Raw genomic sequence first — 18,876 nt, 5'->3', positions numbered from 1 at the left:
AAGGTATTTATCTGTGTTTTATTGACTATGTGGATCATAACAAATTATGGATAACACTGCAAAGAATAGAAATTCCACAACACTTAATTGTGGTTATGAGGAACCTATACATAGATCAAGAGGCAGTCATTTGAACAGAACAACGGGATCCTGTGTGGTTTAAAATCAGGAAAGGTGTGTGTCAGGGTTGTATCCTTTTACCAAATGTATTCAATCTCTATGCTGAGCAAAAAATCTGAGAAGCTGGACTATATGAAGAAGAATATAGCATCGGGATTAGAGGAAGACTTATTAACAACCTGTGTTATGCAGAAGACACGAACTTGCTTGCTGAAATTGAAGAGGGCTTGAAGCACTTACTGATGAAGATCAAAGACGATATAGCCTTCCTTATGGATTATGCCTCAACATAAAGAAAACAAAAATTCTTACAACTAGACCAATAAGCAAGATCATGAAAAATGGAGAAAAGATCGAAGTTGTCAAGGATTTCATTTTACTTGGATCCACAATCAACACCCTTGGAAGCAGCAGTCAAGAAATTAAATGATATGTTGCATAGGGCAAATTTGCTGAAAAAGACCTCTTTGAAGTGTTCAAAAACAAAGTTGTCACCTTGAAGACTAACGTGCGCCTGACCCAAGCCATGGTGTTTTCAATTGCTTCATATGCGTGTGAAAGCTGGACAATGAATAAGGAAGACCGAAGAATTGATGCCTTTGAATTATGGTGTTGAAGAATATCGAATATACCATAGGCTGCCAGAAGAACGAATAAATCTGTCTTGGAAGAAGTATAGCCAGAATGTTCCTTAGGAGCAAGGATGGCAAGACTGCGCCTTACGTACTTTGGACATGTTATCAGTAGGGATCAATCCCTAGAGGATATGCTTGGTAAAGCAGAGGGTCAGTGAAAAAGACGAAGAACCTCAATGAGATGGATTGACACAGGGCCTGCAACAATGGGCTCAAGCATAGCAACGACTGTGGAGATGGCACAGGACCAGGCACTATTTCATTCTGTTGTACATGGGGTTGCTATGAGTCAGAGCTGACTGGACAGCATCTAACAACAACAACCCAACGGTGGGATTCTGCAACACCCTCAGGGGCCTCAGCAGTTGGGTCTCCCTCCTCAGGAGAAATCCTGTCTCAGACCTCTGGTGTGCCCTCCTCTTCCCCACCCCACCCCACCCCTCACGTTTCAGCTCCCCTTCAGCTCTCCTCATGCCACACCCTGTGACTTTGGTACCCCGTCTGTGCCGGGTCTCTCAGGATACCTTGGATTACCACATGGCCCCTACTAAGTGGCCTCCTGCCCATTGGCCTGTCACTGCTGTGACTGGAGCAGCTGCAGTGGCACCTGGGACTCTCTCCCCAATCGGCTCTCATTGCTTTACTCTTCGTGGTATCCCACGAAGACCCAGCACACTGAAACATGGCCCGTACTACCCAGGCATAGGGACACTGTAGTTTATGGTCATACATAGCACTTAAACTACTTGATAAATGAGTGAAGGGAACAAAGGTCAGGCTGTGTCACAGCCCTCACTGACAACCTCTGGGACTCTGTGTGGCCTGGGGATGATGTGCCAACTCCCAGCCCAGGCCCAGAAGTCCCTTGAAAACCTGTCCAGGCCTCACTTTCATCACCTTCCCATCCTCTCTGAACTTGGTGAACCTCATCTCTGAACTTGGTGACCTCAGGGTTCCCTGGCTTGTGTTTATCTCAAGTGCCTTCACACCTCAGCCCCTTTTCCACTAGGCTCTCCGCCTAGGCCACCTTCATTCGGATCCAGGAGGCCCACACCTGCCCTCCACAGCTTGGACCAGTCTCCTGCCTCTGAACTCTGTTAGAACTTCAGAGGTGGCACCAATTCCACCCTTGTGCAGGGAGATTGCTTATATCTATGCCTCTCTTCCCCTCAGTGATCCCGAGCAAGCCCCATGGAAACAACAGCCTTGCCCTGAGCTGGTTCAGCCTGTGCTGGCATACGGCTGCTCTGGGGCACTGGAGGGACAAACGAGTCCTCCTTGTTCACGTGGCTCTGCGTCTCCCTCATCGGGCCCACCAGATGCCTGTCCCACCAATGCCCTGCATGTAGATTCAATGACGTTGACCGAGGGAATGCAGGTGAAGGGGTCCGCTTTGGCCAACCGGGAGGAATGCTGAGAATACCACCTTGAGTCTGTGAGGCAGTGGGCTGTGGTGGAGTGCAGGCAACTGAGCCCTGGTCCTGGCTGGGCAGTCACTGTGTTACCTGCCTACTTCCCGGGAGCAGTTTCCACTCGTCCAATGGGTTGGGGTGGACTTGAGACTGCCCTGGCCCCCATGGCTCCAGACACATGATATCCCAGGGGGATCAGTGAGGTGAGCCTGTCTGGGGAAGCTCTACACCCAGCATCTGCGCTGGAACCAAGTACAGGTGGCATATGATCAGGAACCGATGGTACTCAAGGAAGAAGTCCAAGCTGCTTTGAAGGCATTGGTGAAAAACAAGGCTCCAGGAATTGATGGAATATCAATTGAGATGTTTCAACAAACAGATGCAGCATCGGAGGTGCTCACTCATCTATGCCAAGAAATATGGAAGACAGCTTCCTGGCCAACTGACTGGAAGAGATCCATATTTATGCCTATTCCCAAGAAAAGTGATCCAACCGAATGCAGAAATTATCAAACAATATCATTAATATCACACACAAGCAAAATTTTGCTGAAGATCATTCAAAAACGGCTGCAGCAGTATATCGACAGGCAACTGCCAAGAGTTCAGGCCGGTTTCAGAAGAGGACGTGGAACCAAAGATATCATTGCTGATGTCAGATGGATCCTGGCTGAAAGCAGAGAATACCAGAAGGATGTTTACCTGTGTTTTATTGACTATGCAAAGGCATTGGACTGTGTGGATCATAACAAACTATGGATAACACTGCGAAGAATGGGAATTCCAGAACACTTAATTGTGCTCATGAGGAACCTGTACGTAGATCAAGAGGCAGATGTTCGGCCAGAACAAGGAAATACTGATTGGTTTAAAGTCAGGAAAGGTGTGCGTAGGGGTTGTATTCTTTCACCATACCTATTCAATCTGTACGCTGAGCAAATAATACGAGAAGCTGGACTATATGAAGAAGAACAGGGCATCAGGATTGGAGGAAGACTTATTAACAATCTGTGTTATGCAGATGACACAACCTTGCTTGCTGAAAGTGAAGAGGACTTGAAGCACTTACTAATGAAGATCAAAGACCACAGCCTTCAGTATGGATTACACCTCAACATAAAGAAAACAAAAATCCTCAGAACTGGACCAATGAGCAACACCATGATAAACGGAGAATAGATTGAAGTTGTCAAGGATTTCATTTTACTTGGATCCACAATCAACAGCCATGGAAGCAGCAGTCAAGAAATCAAGATGCATTGCATTGGGTAAATCTGCTGCAAAGGACCTCTTCAAAGTGTTGAAGAGCAAAGATGTCACCCTGAAGACTATGGTGCGCCTGGCCCAAGCCATGGTATTTTCAATCACATCATATGCATGTGAAAGCTGGACAGTGAATACGGAAGACAGAAGAATTGATGCCTTTGAATTGTGGTGTTGGCGGAGAATACTGAATACACCATAGACTGCCAAAAGAACGAACAAATCTGTCTTGGAAGAAGTGCGGCCAGAATGCTCCTTAGAGGCAAGGATGGCACGACTGCGTCGTACATACTTTGGACGTGCTGTCAGGAGGGGTCAGTTCCTGGATAAGGACAGCATGCTTGGCAGAGTACAGGGTCAGCGGAAAGGAGGAAGATCCTCAACGAGGTGGATTGACACAGTGGCTGCAACGATGAGGTCAAGCATAACAACGATTTTGAGGATGGCTCAGGACCAGGCAGTGTTTTGTTCTGTTGTGCACAGGGTCGCTACGAGTCGGAACTGACTCGACGGCACCTAACAACAACAACAGACAGCAAAGCTTTCCATGGTGACTGGCCTAGGGACCCACGCTGTCTGGGAGGAACCCAGCCCTCTGACCTATCACTCCTTGAGGGACGTCACGCCATGGAGGCTCTGCTTCATCCTTGGGACAGGGAGAGCCTAGACCTGTGGGGCTGAGAACGTGGCTGCCACTCCTCAGAGTGACAGGAAGAAAGGTGGACGGGTGGACGGTGCTGAGGCGACAGGGTCAGCTATCTGTCCTTGCGGCTCTCACAGTGAGGCTGCTGGGCCAGGAAGCACCCAGAGCCTTCTCCCTCATCCAAACACAGACCACCAGATCCACCCACCTCTGTTCAGGTACTTGGTTCCAGGAGAAGGCTCAGGGAGCAGGAGCAGAGAGGGGATGGTGGCCTCTGGAACACCTTGGGGGGGGGGGCAGGATGGACAGGATAAACACAGTTAGGGTAGCTGAGGGAGAGAAAGGAATTGAGAGCGGGAATAAGATGTCTTTCATCTCCCTCCTAGCTCCAGCCTGGCCCTGGATGGAGAACGGACAAAGCCCGTGCCCGATCCCTGGACTATGGTCACTCCTTACAAAGGTACTGTGGTGAATTTGTCTTCAAGGAAAATCCACTATGACCAGAGCAAATGAGCCTGTAAATGATGACACACCGTGTGGGTGACTGGGGCCTTTGTCACAGTGGCTCTTGTCTGAGTTTCTGCATCTCTCAGGGAAGCCCGCCCACAGTAGGAAGGAATGCAGGCTGACGGGAGGCCAGCTGGGTGAGAGCCCCCCAGTGGTCCACTCTCTTTGTCCCTGGGTCGTGAAGGTGGTGGGGTTGGGGGGTGCGCAGGATGCTGGGCAGGTGACTACGCTAGGCTGGGCCACCTTAAGCCCATGTTCCCCTCCCTGGTTGGAAGGGCTGGGTTGAGCAGCCCCCTCCCCTTCAGCAGGGCCTGGCTTTGTCTGTCCCCAGCTCCCTCTCACTGCCAGGGGACGGGGATCAGGGCTGGAGGTGCTGAGGTGCCATCAGGGGATGTGGGCTGGGCCAGGAGCTGTGTCCACCGTGAGGAGCCTGTGGCGCAGAGCTAGGGCCTGGGGGGGGGTGGCTCACAGGACCTGTGGGGTTCCTCCCCCTGTGGCCATGCGGGGTCAGCAGGCAGAGAAAGTGGCGGGAGTGGTGGGATGGCCCCAACCACAGCGCAGGGTGATGGGTGAGCTGCCACCATGCATACTAATTACATTTTTAATCAGCCAGAACGAGGCGCTGGCATCAGTCTGCCATGAGGACGGCTCTGAATCACTGTGGAGCTGACAGGCCAGGCCGGGGCGGTGACCCTGGGGTGGGGAGCGAGTGGCGTCTGCAGGCTCAGTGCTCAGCTGTGAGTTGGGAGAGGGGGTCCGGTCCCTGCCCTGGATGCAGGGACCACTTTGGCCTGGCCACTGGGGCGTCCACAGAGCACACACCACTTCACACTTGATTTTTATTCCATGATGCTGATTTCCTGGGCAGTGAAGGCAGGGGCGGCCTGGGAAGGGGGCTGGTCCCGGAGGGTGGCGGCCCACTCGGCTGGCTGAGCGCTGGCTAGCCCCCAGCCTTCCGGTCCAGCCCTACCCGCTCCCCTCCAGTTCGTTTAAAAACGGAGCTGCGAAAATAATATAAAATGAAAAAATAAAAATAAAAACAAAACCCTGAGTGGTTAAAAACAAATTAAAAATCCCCTTTGGTGTCAAAAAGTCCTCTTGGTAAAAGCCAGCAGGGTGGAGGTGGATGGCGGCGGTGGGCTCAGTCCTCCTGCTCGTGGTTGTCGGACCCCTCCTCCTCCGCCAGGCCTGGGATGTCCTTGGTTGCTGGCCGCTTCAGGATGGCGCTGTACTTGAGGGCGGTGTCCTCCGCCCGCAGCACCACCTCCACCAGGCTAAAGATGCTGATGACCTGTGGCAGAGCAGGGCCCCTGGTGAGACGGGCCCGAGGGGACAGGATGGGTGCCCCTGAGCCCAGCGCTGACGCCTGGGGCCTGGGAGAACTAATGGAGTGGGACATGCAGGGAAGGGCTTTCACACGGCCTGGCCCACAATGATGCCCACAGACGCGAAGGAAACAACCAGCCGGCCTTCGGAGCCCATGGCAGAGAAAACAAAGACGGTTTCTTGGGAATAAGGTGCACAGCTTTTGTCAGATTCTCAAAAGGACCCCAAAAGTGAGGCCCCTGCTTTGGAGGGAGAGATAGAGCCCCTTCTCTCCCCAGAGGGGTGTCCCCAAGGGAGGGAAAGTGATGGCAAAAGTGAGAGCCCAAAGGAGATGGTTCTGGTGACAGTGGCCGGGGCCTGCCGTGGCTGGGAGAGTCTGGGAAGGAGGCGATGTGGAGTGCATCCAGGGAGTCCACCAGGAGTAGGGGTTGGACAGGGACACAGGGGTGTGGGAAAAGCTGCACCCCACACCCCGAGAGTCTGACCTGGTACACTGGCTCCTGCCCAATATCCTCAGGCTCCCAGACGAGCGTGAGCTCCGGCTTCTTGCCCACCTTCTGGAAGTGGTAGGTCCGCAGGGGCAGTGCCTAGGGAGCACACATCTGCACCTCACTGGGCTCTGGGTGCCGCCTCTGAACCACCTGCCCCAGAAAGCCCCGCTGCCTGCAGGAGACCCTTGGCACTGGCCCACCTCTGCTGGGGCCACCTGCACCCTGGCCCATGGCAGCTGGGCCCATCTGAGCCCTGGTCTACCTCTGCTGGGGCCACCTGCACCCTGGCCCACCACAGCTGGGCCCACCTGAGCCCTGGCCCACCTCTGCTCTGGTCCACGGCAGCTGGGCTCACCTGTACCCTGGCCCACCTCTGATGGGTCTGCTACTTTACCTTGGACAGGACATGTCCCTTCCTCCTCCTCCTGCCTCTGGCCATGTCAGGAAGGCCCTGCCAGGCCACCTGCAGCTGGATGGCCAGAGGAGGTCCAAGAGGGCCTGAGGTGCCCAAGTGCCAAGGGGTCTGGGCTGGGAGGGGCTGGTGGCTCTGTGGTGTTATTGGTTGGGGGTGGGGGGTGGGGGTGGCCAGAGAGGCCCAGGGCAGAGTGGAATAAGGTGCCGCGAGGTGGGGTCTGTCTTTACTCATCAGGGACCAGCCTGCAAGGGGATGGCACTTGGAGGCTGGAGTTCTGCCGCCCCCTGCTGGTGCTGGGCCTGTGCAAACCGCTGAGGACAAGACCCTCAGAGCTGGTGGGTTCGGCTCTTCCAGTTCTATCCTCCTCTGTTTCATTGACACTGAGTTTATTCTACATGATGTGCTGGGCTCTGCTGGCCCCAAAGGGCCTCAGACATGAAATTTAAAGCCAGGGGCAGGGGCCGGGTGGTGACCTGCTGACCACAGGCACCAACTCCCTTGGGAATGACCTTAAACAAAAGCCCACGTGGGGCAGGATGCAGCGCAAGGGCTGGTCCTTTCCTTGCTCTGTAGGGAAGTGCTTCTAGAACAGCCATGGACCGCTCTCAGGCCGTTCTAGAACAAACATCCCTGAAGCTCGCCTGACAGCTGCCATGGACTGGCTGAGGGACTGTGGGGCCTCTCTGGTTCCCTGGTTCTTGGGGAAGAGGCCCGAGCCTGGCCCTGGGCCTTGCAGGCCCACGGATGGGCTTGGCGCAGGGGGAGAGGAGCAGGAGCAGGGCACCCCTACCGTCCACAACGGGCTCTGGACCTTCAGCCATCACATGCCTGGTGCTGCCCACAACTGAGTGAGAAGTGCAGTGTCACCCCCCCGCTTGTAATCCTTCAGCAAGGACCAGGACAGCAGGGCCCTGGGCCTGTGCCCCCCGCACCACGCCCATGCTGCAGAGGAGCACCCATGGAGGGAGGGGAGGCAGGGAAAGATGGGCGTGCTACGTTCTGGGAGGCTGGGTGGCGCGGTGTCTGAGAGGAGGGCTTTCCTCAGAGCTGTCCTGGCCTGTGTCTTGCTTCCAAGGGGAGCCCCTGGAGGGACGCACTGCTGTCGGGCACTCACATTGCAGTAGATCCGTTTCTGCACCCCATAGCACAGCACCAGCACATCGAAGGCTTGGTTCAGGACGCCCATCACCATGGCCTCTGACTCCAGGGGGCCGCTCTCCTGTGGGTGGTATACAGCAGGCTCAGGACCAGGCTCCTTCCAGGCCCCCCCAGCTGCCCACAGCCCTGGGCTCCTGGGGGCCGGCGCTGTGAGAGGCCTGAGGAGGAGAAGGGCCAGGGGGCACGCTGGTGGCTGCACCTTGACCAGGACGGCGAAGAAAAGGCTGGTGCTGAGCTCTTGCACGCGCTTGGAGGCCATGCGGCGGTCATTGCAGTGGTCGGCCTGCTTCTGCACGGCGTCGGGCTCCAGGTCCGGCAGCGCCCTGTAGCCTGTGGAGAGGCAGTCAGGCCCGGCTGGCGGGTGGTCTGTGTGTGTGGCCATGGCTGGGACAGGGTCCCTGCTGCCCCTGGCCTAGGTGGGGCCTGGGAAGTCCAGGCAGAGCTAAGGCTTCCCGGAGGCAGACGAGCCCCCAGAGGGAGAGGTTCCGGGCCCCGGGCTGCCCACTCCGCAGGGCCTCCAGGGTTGGCGGGTGGCCTCTGGTACCCCGTGCAGGCCTCACCACCCTGCCCTCCACGAACCCTTACCCAGTGCGGCGGCCAGCAGGCGGTGCACCATGAGGTCGGGGAAGCGGCGGATGGGGGATGTGAAGTGCGTGTACAGCGGTATGTTGAGGGCGTAGTGCCGGAACTGGGTGCGGTCCTCAAGCATCCCCGAGCAGAAGTACAGTGCCATCTGGGGGCAGGGCGGGTCTCAGGGCCACGTGGGCAGCCACACACTGACACCCTCACTCACAGACACTCATACACCTGCACACTGACACCTTCACAGCCTCGTGGTGGGTGCCAGGCATGGACTGACCCACAGGCTGCAGGCAGCTGAGCATGGCCAGGCGGGCCTGAGCGGGCAGGGCTGCTCCTCGTAAGAGGACCCAAGGGCTACCAGGAGCCTGGGAGAAGCGGAGGGCTCCTCACACGTCCTCTCTGCTGGAGGCAGGTGTGGCCTTGCTGTTAAGGGTCTCCTCAGGGTCCAGGTGGAGTGGCCTTGTTCTATCCCAAGGAGGGGACGGGCCACATGCTAAGTCTAAGGGTGGCTGAAAAGTGCCCCCGGCCAGCTTGTTGGCTGCTGCATCTGTGGTGGCAGTTACTGCTGGAACAAGTAGGAGGGCGTGACTCTGGCATAGAATGGGTGAACCTCCCCAGGGTGGGCCCAGGGCCACGCTCCTGGAGCAGGTGGGAGAAGGACCGGGGACGCCTGTGGCCATCTGCAGCAGGGGTTGAGAGGTTCTCTGGAGGCACAGGTGCACTCTGAAGTGGCTACAGGAAGGAGGCAAGGATGCCTGGATAGGAGACAGCAGAAAAGGCCCAGGACCCGGCACAGTGCACCCAGAGCCCCGTGGGCAGGAGGCCCTGGTGCTGCTGCACCAGCCCAGGCCAGGCCTGCAGTGGTGGCTGATCTCGTGTCATCTGGCCCTGATCCCTGCCCCACAAAGGCCACGCCTGCACCCTGGCACCTCTTGGCACCCCCTAAAACTCACCCCGGGTCTGCCAAGGAGGGCAACATTTGCCAGCCTGCTGCCCCCAGCTACTCTTGTCCTTGACACCCTGACCTTCCCTGGGGCCAAGACAGACAGCTGTGCTCAAGAGGCCCTTCTGACGCTGGCAGACACAATGGCTGCGGCGAGGGGAGACACAACACTCTAGGGGCCCAGGCCAAGGCAGGCTGGTGGCCCTGCTCTGCTGGGAGCTTCCCACAGCTCTGAAGTGGCTCTGGATCCTCCAGCCCTGGTGTGGGAGCTCGGGGCTGGGAAGTGAAGCACTCCAGTGCCCAGGCCTGGGGAAGCTGAGCTGTCGCCTGGGAGCAAGTGCACAGGTTCATCGTCCCAGGGCCAAGCTGCACTCACTGCTTGCTCATTCACACACACGCTCACAGAACTGCACACCGACACCCTCACACACACACTCATACACCCGCACACCAACACCCTCACACACCCACACACCTTCACACACCTACACAATGACACCCTCGCACTCACACCTGCACACCGACACCCTCACACACACTCATATACCCACACAGTAATACTCTCACACACACAACTGCATACTGACACCCTCACACACACTGGCACCCTCATGCACACACTCATACACCTACATGCTAACACCACACACACGCACACCAACAACCACACACACAGACACCCTCACATGCATTCATACACTTGCACATTGATACAGTCACACGCTTATACACCCACACACTGACACCCTCACACACCTGCACACCAACACCCTCACACACTCATATACCCACACACCGACACCTTCACACTCACATCTGCACACTGACACCCTCACACACACTCATATACTCACACACTGACACCCTCACACACACACCCGCACAATGACACCCTCACACACACTCATACACCTACATGCTGACACCACACACACACACCTGCACACTGACAATCTCACACACAGAGACCCTCACACACACGTTCATATACCTGCACACTGACACCTTCACACACACCCTCATACACCCACACACTGATACCCTCACACAAGACACCTGCACACTGACACCCTCACACACTCACACACCTGCACACCGATACCCTCAGACACACACACCCTGCACACTGATACCCTCACAGTACACCCCCACACTAACACCCTCACACACTCATACAGCTGCACACTAACACCTTTACACACTCATACACCTACATACAACCCGCACACTGATACACTCATATACCTACACTGCTTTGTCACACCTGCACACTGAAACATACACACCTGCACACTGACACTCATACACGCGCATTCATATACCTCCAAGCTGACACCCTCACACACACCTGCACACTGACATCCTCACAGACACTCATATACCTGCACACTGACACCCTCACACCAGCACACTGACACCTGTACAGTGACAACCCTATACTCACACACTGACACACCTGCCTGCACACTGACATCCTCAGATACCTGCACACTCCTACACCACACTGACCCTCACACAGTCCTACACTCACACTGACCCCCTCGCACACTCCTACCCTCACACACAGACACCCTCACACACTCACATGCTCCTACACTCACACACTGACACCCATGCACACTCAGTCACGCCCTCCATGCACTGAGCCAAAACGACTGCTGGCTCCAGTTACTCAGAGCACATGGGCCCTGGAATCCAGGCACGGTTGGTGGTGACCTGCTCAGTTCCCCACCCTGCTTCCCTTCCAGGTTCTGCTGGGCCCTGGGTTACAGCTGGGGCAAGTCGGTGGGGAAGACAGGCGCCGCCCGTGCTTGGGCTCTGTTCTCAGCAGTGGCCCAGTTCCTCAGATGAGGTGGGTGAGGAGGAGAGAGGGCCCTGGCTCCTTTCCTGGCTTGCAGAGGGGGATGGGTGGGGAGCACCTGGGGCCAGACCCTGCTGCTGAAACAGGATAGGCTGGGGTGGGGGAGGGCAGGAGGCAGGGTCAGGAAGCCACTTCTCGAGACCTGGGGGCTGCTACGTCTTACCTGCCAGGCTGGCCTGGAGCAACCAGAGGGCCGCGGTATCAGTCAGCTGGGCCACAGGCACCCCCCCACCCTGTGGGTGCTGTAGGTGCCTGGGGTGAGTGGTGTAAGGTGCCCCACGGCAGATGCTTACGACCGGGGACAGGGTGAGGACAGCCAGACCCAAGTGGATCCCAATGGCTCCACTGCCGGCAGAACTTTGAGGCGTCAGAACATGAACCAGCTGGGGCTGGCTGAAACTACCAAGTGACTGAGCCCCTGAAAAAATGGTCTGTCACTGTCCCCAGGCTGGGATGAGGCCCAGAGCTGGCCCTGTTGACAGCTCCAGCTCCTACTGGCCTGATGTCCACTGTGGTGCTTCCTTCCCCAGAAGTGCGGGTCCTCAGAGGGCTGGGACAGGTGTCAGTAGCAAGCCCATCTGTCCCAAACCTAGACTGCAGCCTGCCGCCTCCCTGCCACCCAGCACAGGCCAGGCAGGCAGTACTGGCCCAGATGTCTCTTCCCTCCTATGCGGGTGAGAGCGGGCTGAGGAGTGTCCCTAGCAGGCTGCTCCAGAGATGCTCCCTCTGCTTCAGGACCCCTAACTGACCACAGGGAGCTTCTAATCCCACTTCCCACCCCCAGATGGAAGGGGGAACTGCAGCACACTGTTGGGGCCTGGGGCACTGAAGGTTGGTCCACTCTCATTCAGCCACGCACACCCGTGCCCAGAGGCCATGAAGGCGGAGAGGGGGCCCACACCAGCCCCTAACTAGCCCCAGGGACCGCTGTCTGACCAAGAGGCTACAGGTCAGAAGTCCAGGGCCTGCTGTCCCAGGTGCTGCCTGGGCATGTCTTCCCTCCCCACATCCTCCCTCCCCTCAGGACATTCTCCCTCCCCTCGGGACATTCTCCCACCTGACATTCCTCTGCCCTGACAGACAAGGGAGGCTGCTGGGCCAGGCTAGAGTGGAGAAACTGGCTCCTCATGCAGGCAGGCCCAGAGCAGAGCAGGACTAGCTGTAGGCTGTGTGTCTGGAGGTCAGGGCTGGGGTGTCCCGGGAGGAGGGGAGGCTGGGGTGGGGGCAGCCCCTCCTTACCTGCATGGGCCTGGAGCACATGTTGGTGAGCACCTCCTTCCGGGCCAGAGAGTACGTGTCATCGCCAAATGTTTCAGTCAGACTTTTCTGTAAGTAAACCCAGGAAACTCGGGTGACGTATAAGTCAGGCTCGGGAGAGGCTCTGAGGCCCTGTCGCCCACTGAGCACCTGACAGCTGGCTTTGGGAAGACAGATCCACTGCGGGCCCCTCCTGCCCAGATGGTCATGGGGTGGGTGCAACGGGGATCAGCAGCCTGTAACTGTGTCCCCGCCAGGGCTGCTTGAGGTCTCTTGGCTCCCTGCTCAGACCAGGCCTTTCACGTTCAGCTGGCTGGTCTGGAGAGAACACCTTTGCCCGTGCTTGCCATGTGGGTGAGGACAGTCCTTCTCCTTTGGGTTCGGAACCGAAAGCATGGATTCCTGGGTCCCAAGAGCCTTAGCTCCAGGCAGGGGGCGCTTCAAACCATCTACCATAAGAAACATTCCCAGGCTTCAAACAACCCCTGCTCCATGTTGAAAGCCACTGGGTCCACTCCTCACCACAGCTAAGCCTCGAGCGGCCTCCCTGTGTTGGTCCTAGTAAGGGAGCGTGTCCCACAGGCAGGGCCCCCCTTCCACCCCCCCATTGCCCGGCACTCACATTGAGAGCCCCGGCGGAGCTGAAGTCCATGGGCAGCCCCATCTGGTCACAGAACTCCACCAGGTCATTGAGCATCTTGGTCTGGGGCGGGGGGTGCCGGCGCAGCAGGGCCCGCTCGGGGAAGGCACGGTGGACCTTGTGGGCCACCGCCATGTTGGCCAAAAGCATGAACTCCTCTACGAGCCTGCAGAGGGGAGGGCGCAGGGTCAGGGACGGTGCTGCCTGCAGTGGGGCCGGGTTATAGCTTGGGTGCAGGACTGCACGGCCAGGCTGGCCCTTCCACCGTGCAGGAAACCCAGCACATGGACCTAGGAGCTACTCCGCTCCCCATGGGGGTGTAGTTCCACCTCACCCCTAATCTGTCCTTGTGCATACCACTTCCTCCTGAAAAAAGCCTTTAGTTCAAACACCTTAGCTGAACTGCCAAATCTCATGAGAGATGAGGTTGTCCTTGCCATGGGGACCTTGGACAAATTACGTAGCTTACCTGGCTCTCACTGTTCTCAAACGTACTAGGGGGATGATAAGCACCTGCTTCACAGGGCTGCTGTGACGCCTGACAGGGATGACTAGGTCAAGGGCAGGTGCTGGGCCTGGCACGTCACAGGCCCTCCACACCTAGGAGTTGTGTTCCTCTCCTCCAGCCCTCTCCTTCAGAGGGCCAGCTGGTGGTCTCCCAACATGCTCTCTACCTTCATCTCCCTGCTGCTGCTCCCCCTTCCCTCACCCCTTTCTGAGCCTTCCTGTGAGCCCAGGCTGGAGGCCCTGGCTCTCCAGTCATGGTGTCACCGTCCAACACTGTGTTCAACTCTCCTCACTCGCTTCTCATGTTCAGATCTCATCAACCCGCGAGGAATCCCAGTCCCTGCTCTGTAAGTGTCTGACCTGATTCACTGTCTGCCGCAGTGGTTAAGAGCTATGGCGAGCTACAGCTGCTAACTAAAAGGCTGGCAGTTCTAATCCACCAGGTGCTCCTTGAGAACCCTATGTGGGCAGTTCCAGAGCGCAAGGATGGAGCCTCCAGTCCAACGGCAGGTGTGCACCCAGAAGCAGCACCTGTAACCTTGGTGCCGATCTGGAACTGCAGTTTGCCAGTGCAGCCAGCAGGTGGCAGCATGGTCCTACAGCAGGGCTGCTGGGAGCCTGCAGGCTAAGGATGCCAAGGTGGGGCCAAGGGGCAGCAAAGCAGCAGGGTGGGGCTGCTCCTGCCTGTCTGCCCCCTTACCCCCACTACAGGTCAAAGGAACTTAACACTGGGGGTGGGGCCTCCCCAGGTACAGCCACGCTTCTGCTCCCAGTCCTGCAAGGGCTGCTCTCCCGTCTCACCTCTCGGTCTCAGCAAGGCTGGGCTAAGCAAGGATGAGAACAGGCAGGCAGGGGCAGGGGCCAGCATAGGCCGATGTGGAGCCCCAGGTGCCAACGACACCGCTGCCCAGCTGCTTCTCCTGTTAGTCCCCTCCTTGCCCTCCCTGGGCCCCCAGTACAGCCCTGCATGTCACCTATGGCCTAACTAGAGACAGGTCCCCTGGCATCTCAGGGTCTCTGCTTCCCTCTGCAGTCTCAGCCCCTCCCTCTGTGGCAGAGATGCGGGAGTCACCACAGCAGCCTGTAGGACACTCTCCAAGACAGTCCTGAGACATCAAACATTAAGACCACGTCACCAAATAGAGGGACGAACCGTCAGCAAGAAGTCTTGACTTTCTGTGCTCGTTGGTGTCCTAGGACAGCTGTGGAGACCATTCACCCATAGCCTGTTCCTGAAATCCTCCTTAAACCAGCAGGTGGGTGATGGAGGGGTGTGAGGAGCACCTGGTGGGTGGAGGTAGACAGGGTGGGGTCCCCTGTGGAGCCAGGTACCAGGAAGGGCTGGGCAAGGCCAAGTGGTCAGCAGCTGGAGTTCTACTGGGCTCAGGATTCCCCTCAGAAATGGGGACAGGCCCTGTGGGAGGGTGTGAACTGGCCAGTGTTTGTGGGGGCCACCGATCTCTTCTGGCACCATCAAAGGGACTCCTTCATAGGGCTTGATGGGGTCCCCACCATGGGCCAATTCCAGGGATGGGCCAGCAGGGGGCCCCCCAACATCTCCTTCCACAGGACCTGGGACGTGGCATGGACGCTTAGAACCCAGGAACCTCTGAGCAGGAAAGAGCCTGACAATTTAGAAACCACGGCCCTGAGGCCCAGGGTCTCCTGGGCTCCCACTTCAGTGTTTTTCTTGAGTCTCAAGCTAGCTCTGGACTGTGGGCTTCTCAGGGAGCAGAGCAGGCTGCTCGGGGGGAGTGAGGGGCCAGGAGAGGGGTTCCTGACAGCAGACCCTGCAGGTAAGCACCCCTCTCAGCCCATCTCCTGCCCCTCTGCAGGCACCCCCGTGTGCACACAGGTACACAGGCCCGGCTGCCTAACTGCGGGACAATGCCCCGAGGGGGTCTGGGGCTTAGGGTGGCCTGAGAGCCAACTTCGTCCATGGGAAAGGGGCAGAGGGGCACCAGGCCTGCACGGTGGCTGGTGGCTGGTTCAGAGCCTACTCCCCCCACTCAGACCTTCTCCTGCCTGGCACCTGGGAGGGAGGCAGGAGCTCAAGCCCACATGGGGGAAGCTGGAACTCGGCAATCGCCTGACAACCGCTCTAACCGGGGCTCAGGAATGGCCGGCGGCCAGGGTCACCTTCCAGAACAGCAAGCCAAGCCCCTGAGACGGGACCGAGGGCCACCGGGGCCCCTGCCTCTGGAGGTCTGGGTGGGCTCTGCTGTGACAGAGGCACGGCCAGATGGGGCCACCCAGGCATACCTCCTCATACCCACTCGCACCCACCTGCATTTGATCTGGCCTTCAGGATGCTGGGGCGGGGGGCAGGTGTGAGGTCCCATCTCAGGGGGGAGCTGAGCAAGCCCAAGGGAACCAGAGTCCCATACCAGCCTCGCAGAGCCACAGGTAAAGGCCACAACAACCTGCATGCGCACTCTCCACACATGGCAACCATGCAGGGCAAGGGCAAATTTGGTCTGAACAGTGTTTCCCAAAGTGTGTTAGTAGGTGTCACTTGAAGAAAACAGTGTAAATACATATAAAATGCTGGGGGGTTATTTTATATTACAGGCCAACCCTTTGCCTTTAAGACTGTACGAGAGGGAGCTACTGGATGTGGGGTTCTGGCTATTTGACCGAGACCGTCTGAGTAGCAACTTAAAGGGCAATGTCTGGGAAAAGCAGCTGGGGTCAGAGAGTGGCTCAGTGAGAAATGGACCGAATCACCTGCCCCTTCTTCAAAAGGCCACTCGGCCTTGCCCACGGAGCACACCGGATGCCTCTTTCCAGCCAGGAACTGGATCTGAGTGTGCATCCGCTTAAGCTGGAGGCTGGATCTGCTTCGTTATGGAGGGCCTGGAGGTGCGTGTGGAGGCACCTCTGACAGGCGGGAGGCAAGGGGTCCTATGTCTAGGCCCCTGCCCCCTCCTCTCCTGACCCCGCTGCCTGCCCTTGCTCCACACTCACTTGCTGAGTTGAGACGGGTGGTGATGAGCGCGGCAGCTGCGCCTGAATCCCAGCTCTGCCACCACTAGCTGTGTGATTTCCGACAAACTTCTTCACCTCTCTGAATCTCAATTTGTTCACCTGAAATATGGATGTCATGTACAAGTGCCCGGCCTTAAAGCGACCTGAGATTACTATCGTGCACAGTGTGACTGGCCTGAGAGCCACAACCCTAGGCCTTGGGCTGAACACACAGGCAAGATTTCTAGAGGTTGCTCCTGCCTTCCTGCCCCATGCTGCCGCTCTTGTCCAGACCTCTTTTACCAACTGGTCTCCTGCCTCCAGCCATGCTTCCGTTTCCTTCCCATGGAAGCTGGGACATTCTCCCTCAAAGGCAACCTGGCCAGCCCCTCTCCTATCTGAAGCCCTTCCTCAGCTGACTGTAGCCCTCGAGACAGTTCTACTTCCAGAATGAAGTTTAGTGGGCCTTCTGGGGTGTGGCTTGGCTTCTCTCTCCCTTCTCCCTGCCCTCCCACCCCCCACTCCAGCCATACTGAACTCCTGTGGCTCCTTGCTCCTGACCCTCTCTGCACTGCTGGTCCCTTTGCCTGGAGTGCTGGAACCTTCTTCTTCCATCTATTTTCTGGAGTTGTCACTTCCTTTGGGAAGGCAGGAAGAAGTGTGCACCCAGGTGCTTCTCATTCTCACCTGGATCACAGCACCAAGCACACACCTCTGCAATTGCCTCTTTGATCAGTGGTTTTATCTCCTCTCACCACCCCCAAGGTTGGATTCCCCAGCCCCAGTACAGTGTCTGGTACAGCACTGATACTCGATATCTCTGCACAGAAGGAAGGCTTCCCAGGCGGGCACACTAGGCTCGAATTCAGGGTCCAGGAGAGCTGGGTCCCTGCCCCCAGTGCCTTTCTTGACTGCTGACCCCGACACCTGTTGCCCAGCGTTGTCTATGGTTTACCCTCTGTCCCACGGAGTCCATTCCCAAACACCCGCCTCGGAGGTTCCCTGCTTTCCTCACCCTCCTCTGGTGAACTGAGCACCATTCTCCACCTCAGACAAGACAGTTGCATCACATCCGGCTGCTAAACCTAAGGTTTAAGTTCAAGTACACTCAGAGTGCCTTGGAAGAAAGGCCTGGAGATCTACTTCCCAAAGATCAGCCACCGAAAACCCTATGGAGCACAGTTCTATTCTGATATACACAGGATTGCCATGAGTCAGAATCAACTGTTTTTTTTTGTACATGGGAAGCCTAAGGTAAAAAAAGGATATGTGATTGACCCCAAGCCCCTCAGCCCTGAAGCAGCAGGTGGGGGGTCGCAGACAGGTCTGTGTGCCCACAGGCCATGCTGCCTCTGCTGCCGTCCAGAAGCCCCCAGCCTTGTAGGAGGATAAATTATGTCCAGAAATGCAAGATTCATCTCAAGAGACGGGAGGGAGAATATTATACACGAGGGAGATGAAACAGCAAAGGCATGGAAGCCAAAAAAAAAAAAAGAGAAAAGCATCACACATACTTGGAAAAGAAGGTGTCAGGTCAGGGGAAGGCTATGTCAGGGGAGGAGAGAAGGGAGGCAAGGCAGGCTACCAGCAAGGTGGCCTGAGGTGGCCTGGGGGCGCCAGACTCCAGGTTTGGACTTTACCTGGGGAGCTGCGGAAGGTTTCTAAACAAGGGATAAACAAGATCAAAGGAACCCTAGGGAGAAGAATGTGGTGATGGTGGGTGGGACAAGGGGAGCATTTAGGGGTAGAGCTGATGAACCTGAGGGTTGTGAGAGGCCCGAGAATGGCTGGCAGGGCCAGAGTACAGAGCTGCTGAGCGGTGGGGCTCTGAGGGCACCAGGCCATAGCAGGGCTCGGGGGCACAGAGGGAGGGAGCTTGGTGCAGACAGGCAACAGGAGGGCCAGGGCTGGGCAGAGAAGCAGCTTCAGCCTGCTGGGCCCTCCTGTAGACAGTGCAGATGATGCCCAAGAAAGGGAGGAGGTGGGGCTTGCAGAAGGCAAGTGAAGCAAGTCTAATGGGATGGGGTGGGAAGCTGATTCAGGTAACCAAAAATGAAAGAAGGAGTACCCTGTCTAGTGTAGACAACACTCAATACATTTATCAAAAGGGGGAGAAATGGTTTGAAGGGAAGGTGAGGCAGGGGCAGGT

The 18,876-nt window shown here is 57.0% G+C and overlaps 1 protein-coding gene across 2 annotated transcripts in view; it reads right to left on the bottom strand.

Annotated features, from left to right (window-relative positions):
- Positions 1-5,405: 5,405 nt before the first annotated feature.
- Positions 5,406-18,876, bottom strand: part of DIS3L2 (DIS3 like 3'-5' exoribonuclease 2) — a 386,635-nt gene continuing 373,164 nt past the window's right edge. For both annotated transcript variants that reach the window (XM_049888455.1, XM_049888454.1), the window contains exons 15-21: positions 13,236-13,419; positions 12,596-12,682; positions 8,556-8,703; positions 8,170-8,300; positions 7,927-8,031; positions 6,392-6,493; positions 5,406-5,871 (exon numbers count right to left, since the gene is read on the bottom strand). In XM_049888455.1, coding sequence (XP_049744412.1) covers positions 5,722-5,871; positions 6,392-6,493; positions 7,927-8,031; positions 8,170-8,300; positions 8,556-8,703; positions 12,596-12,682; positions 13,236-13,419 — 907 coding nt within the window. In that variant the 3' untranslated portion in view covers positions 5,406-5,721. The remainder of the gene's footprint in view (positions 5,872-6,391; positions 6,494-7,926; positions 8,032-8,169; positions 8,301-8,555; positions 8,704-12,595; positions 12,683-13,235; positions 13,420-18,876) is intronic.

The sequence above is a fragment of the Elephas maximus genome, chromosome 6 (assembly GCF_024166365.1).
Source record: "Elephas maximus indicus isolate mEleMax1 chromosome 6, mEleMax1 primary haplotype, whole genome shotgun sequence".
Lineage (NCBI taxonomy): Eukaryota > Metazoa > Chordata > Mammalia > Proboscidea > Elephantidae > Elephas > Elephas maximus.
Note: the sequence above shows the minus strand (reverse complement) of the source record. Positions and strands in the feature narration are given on the sequence as shown.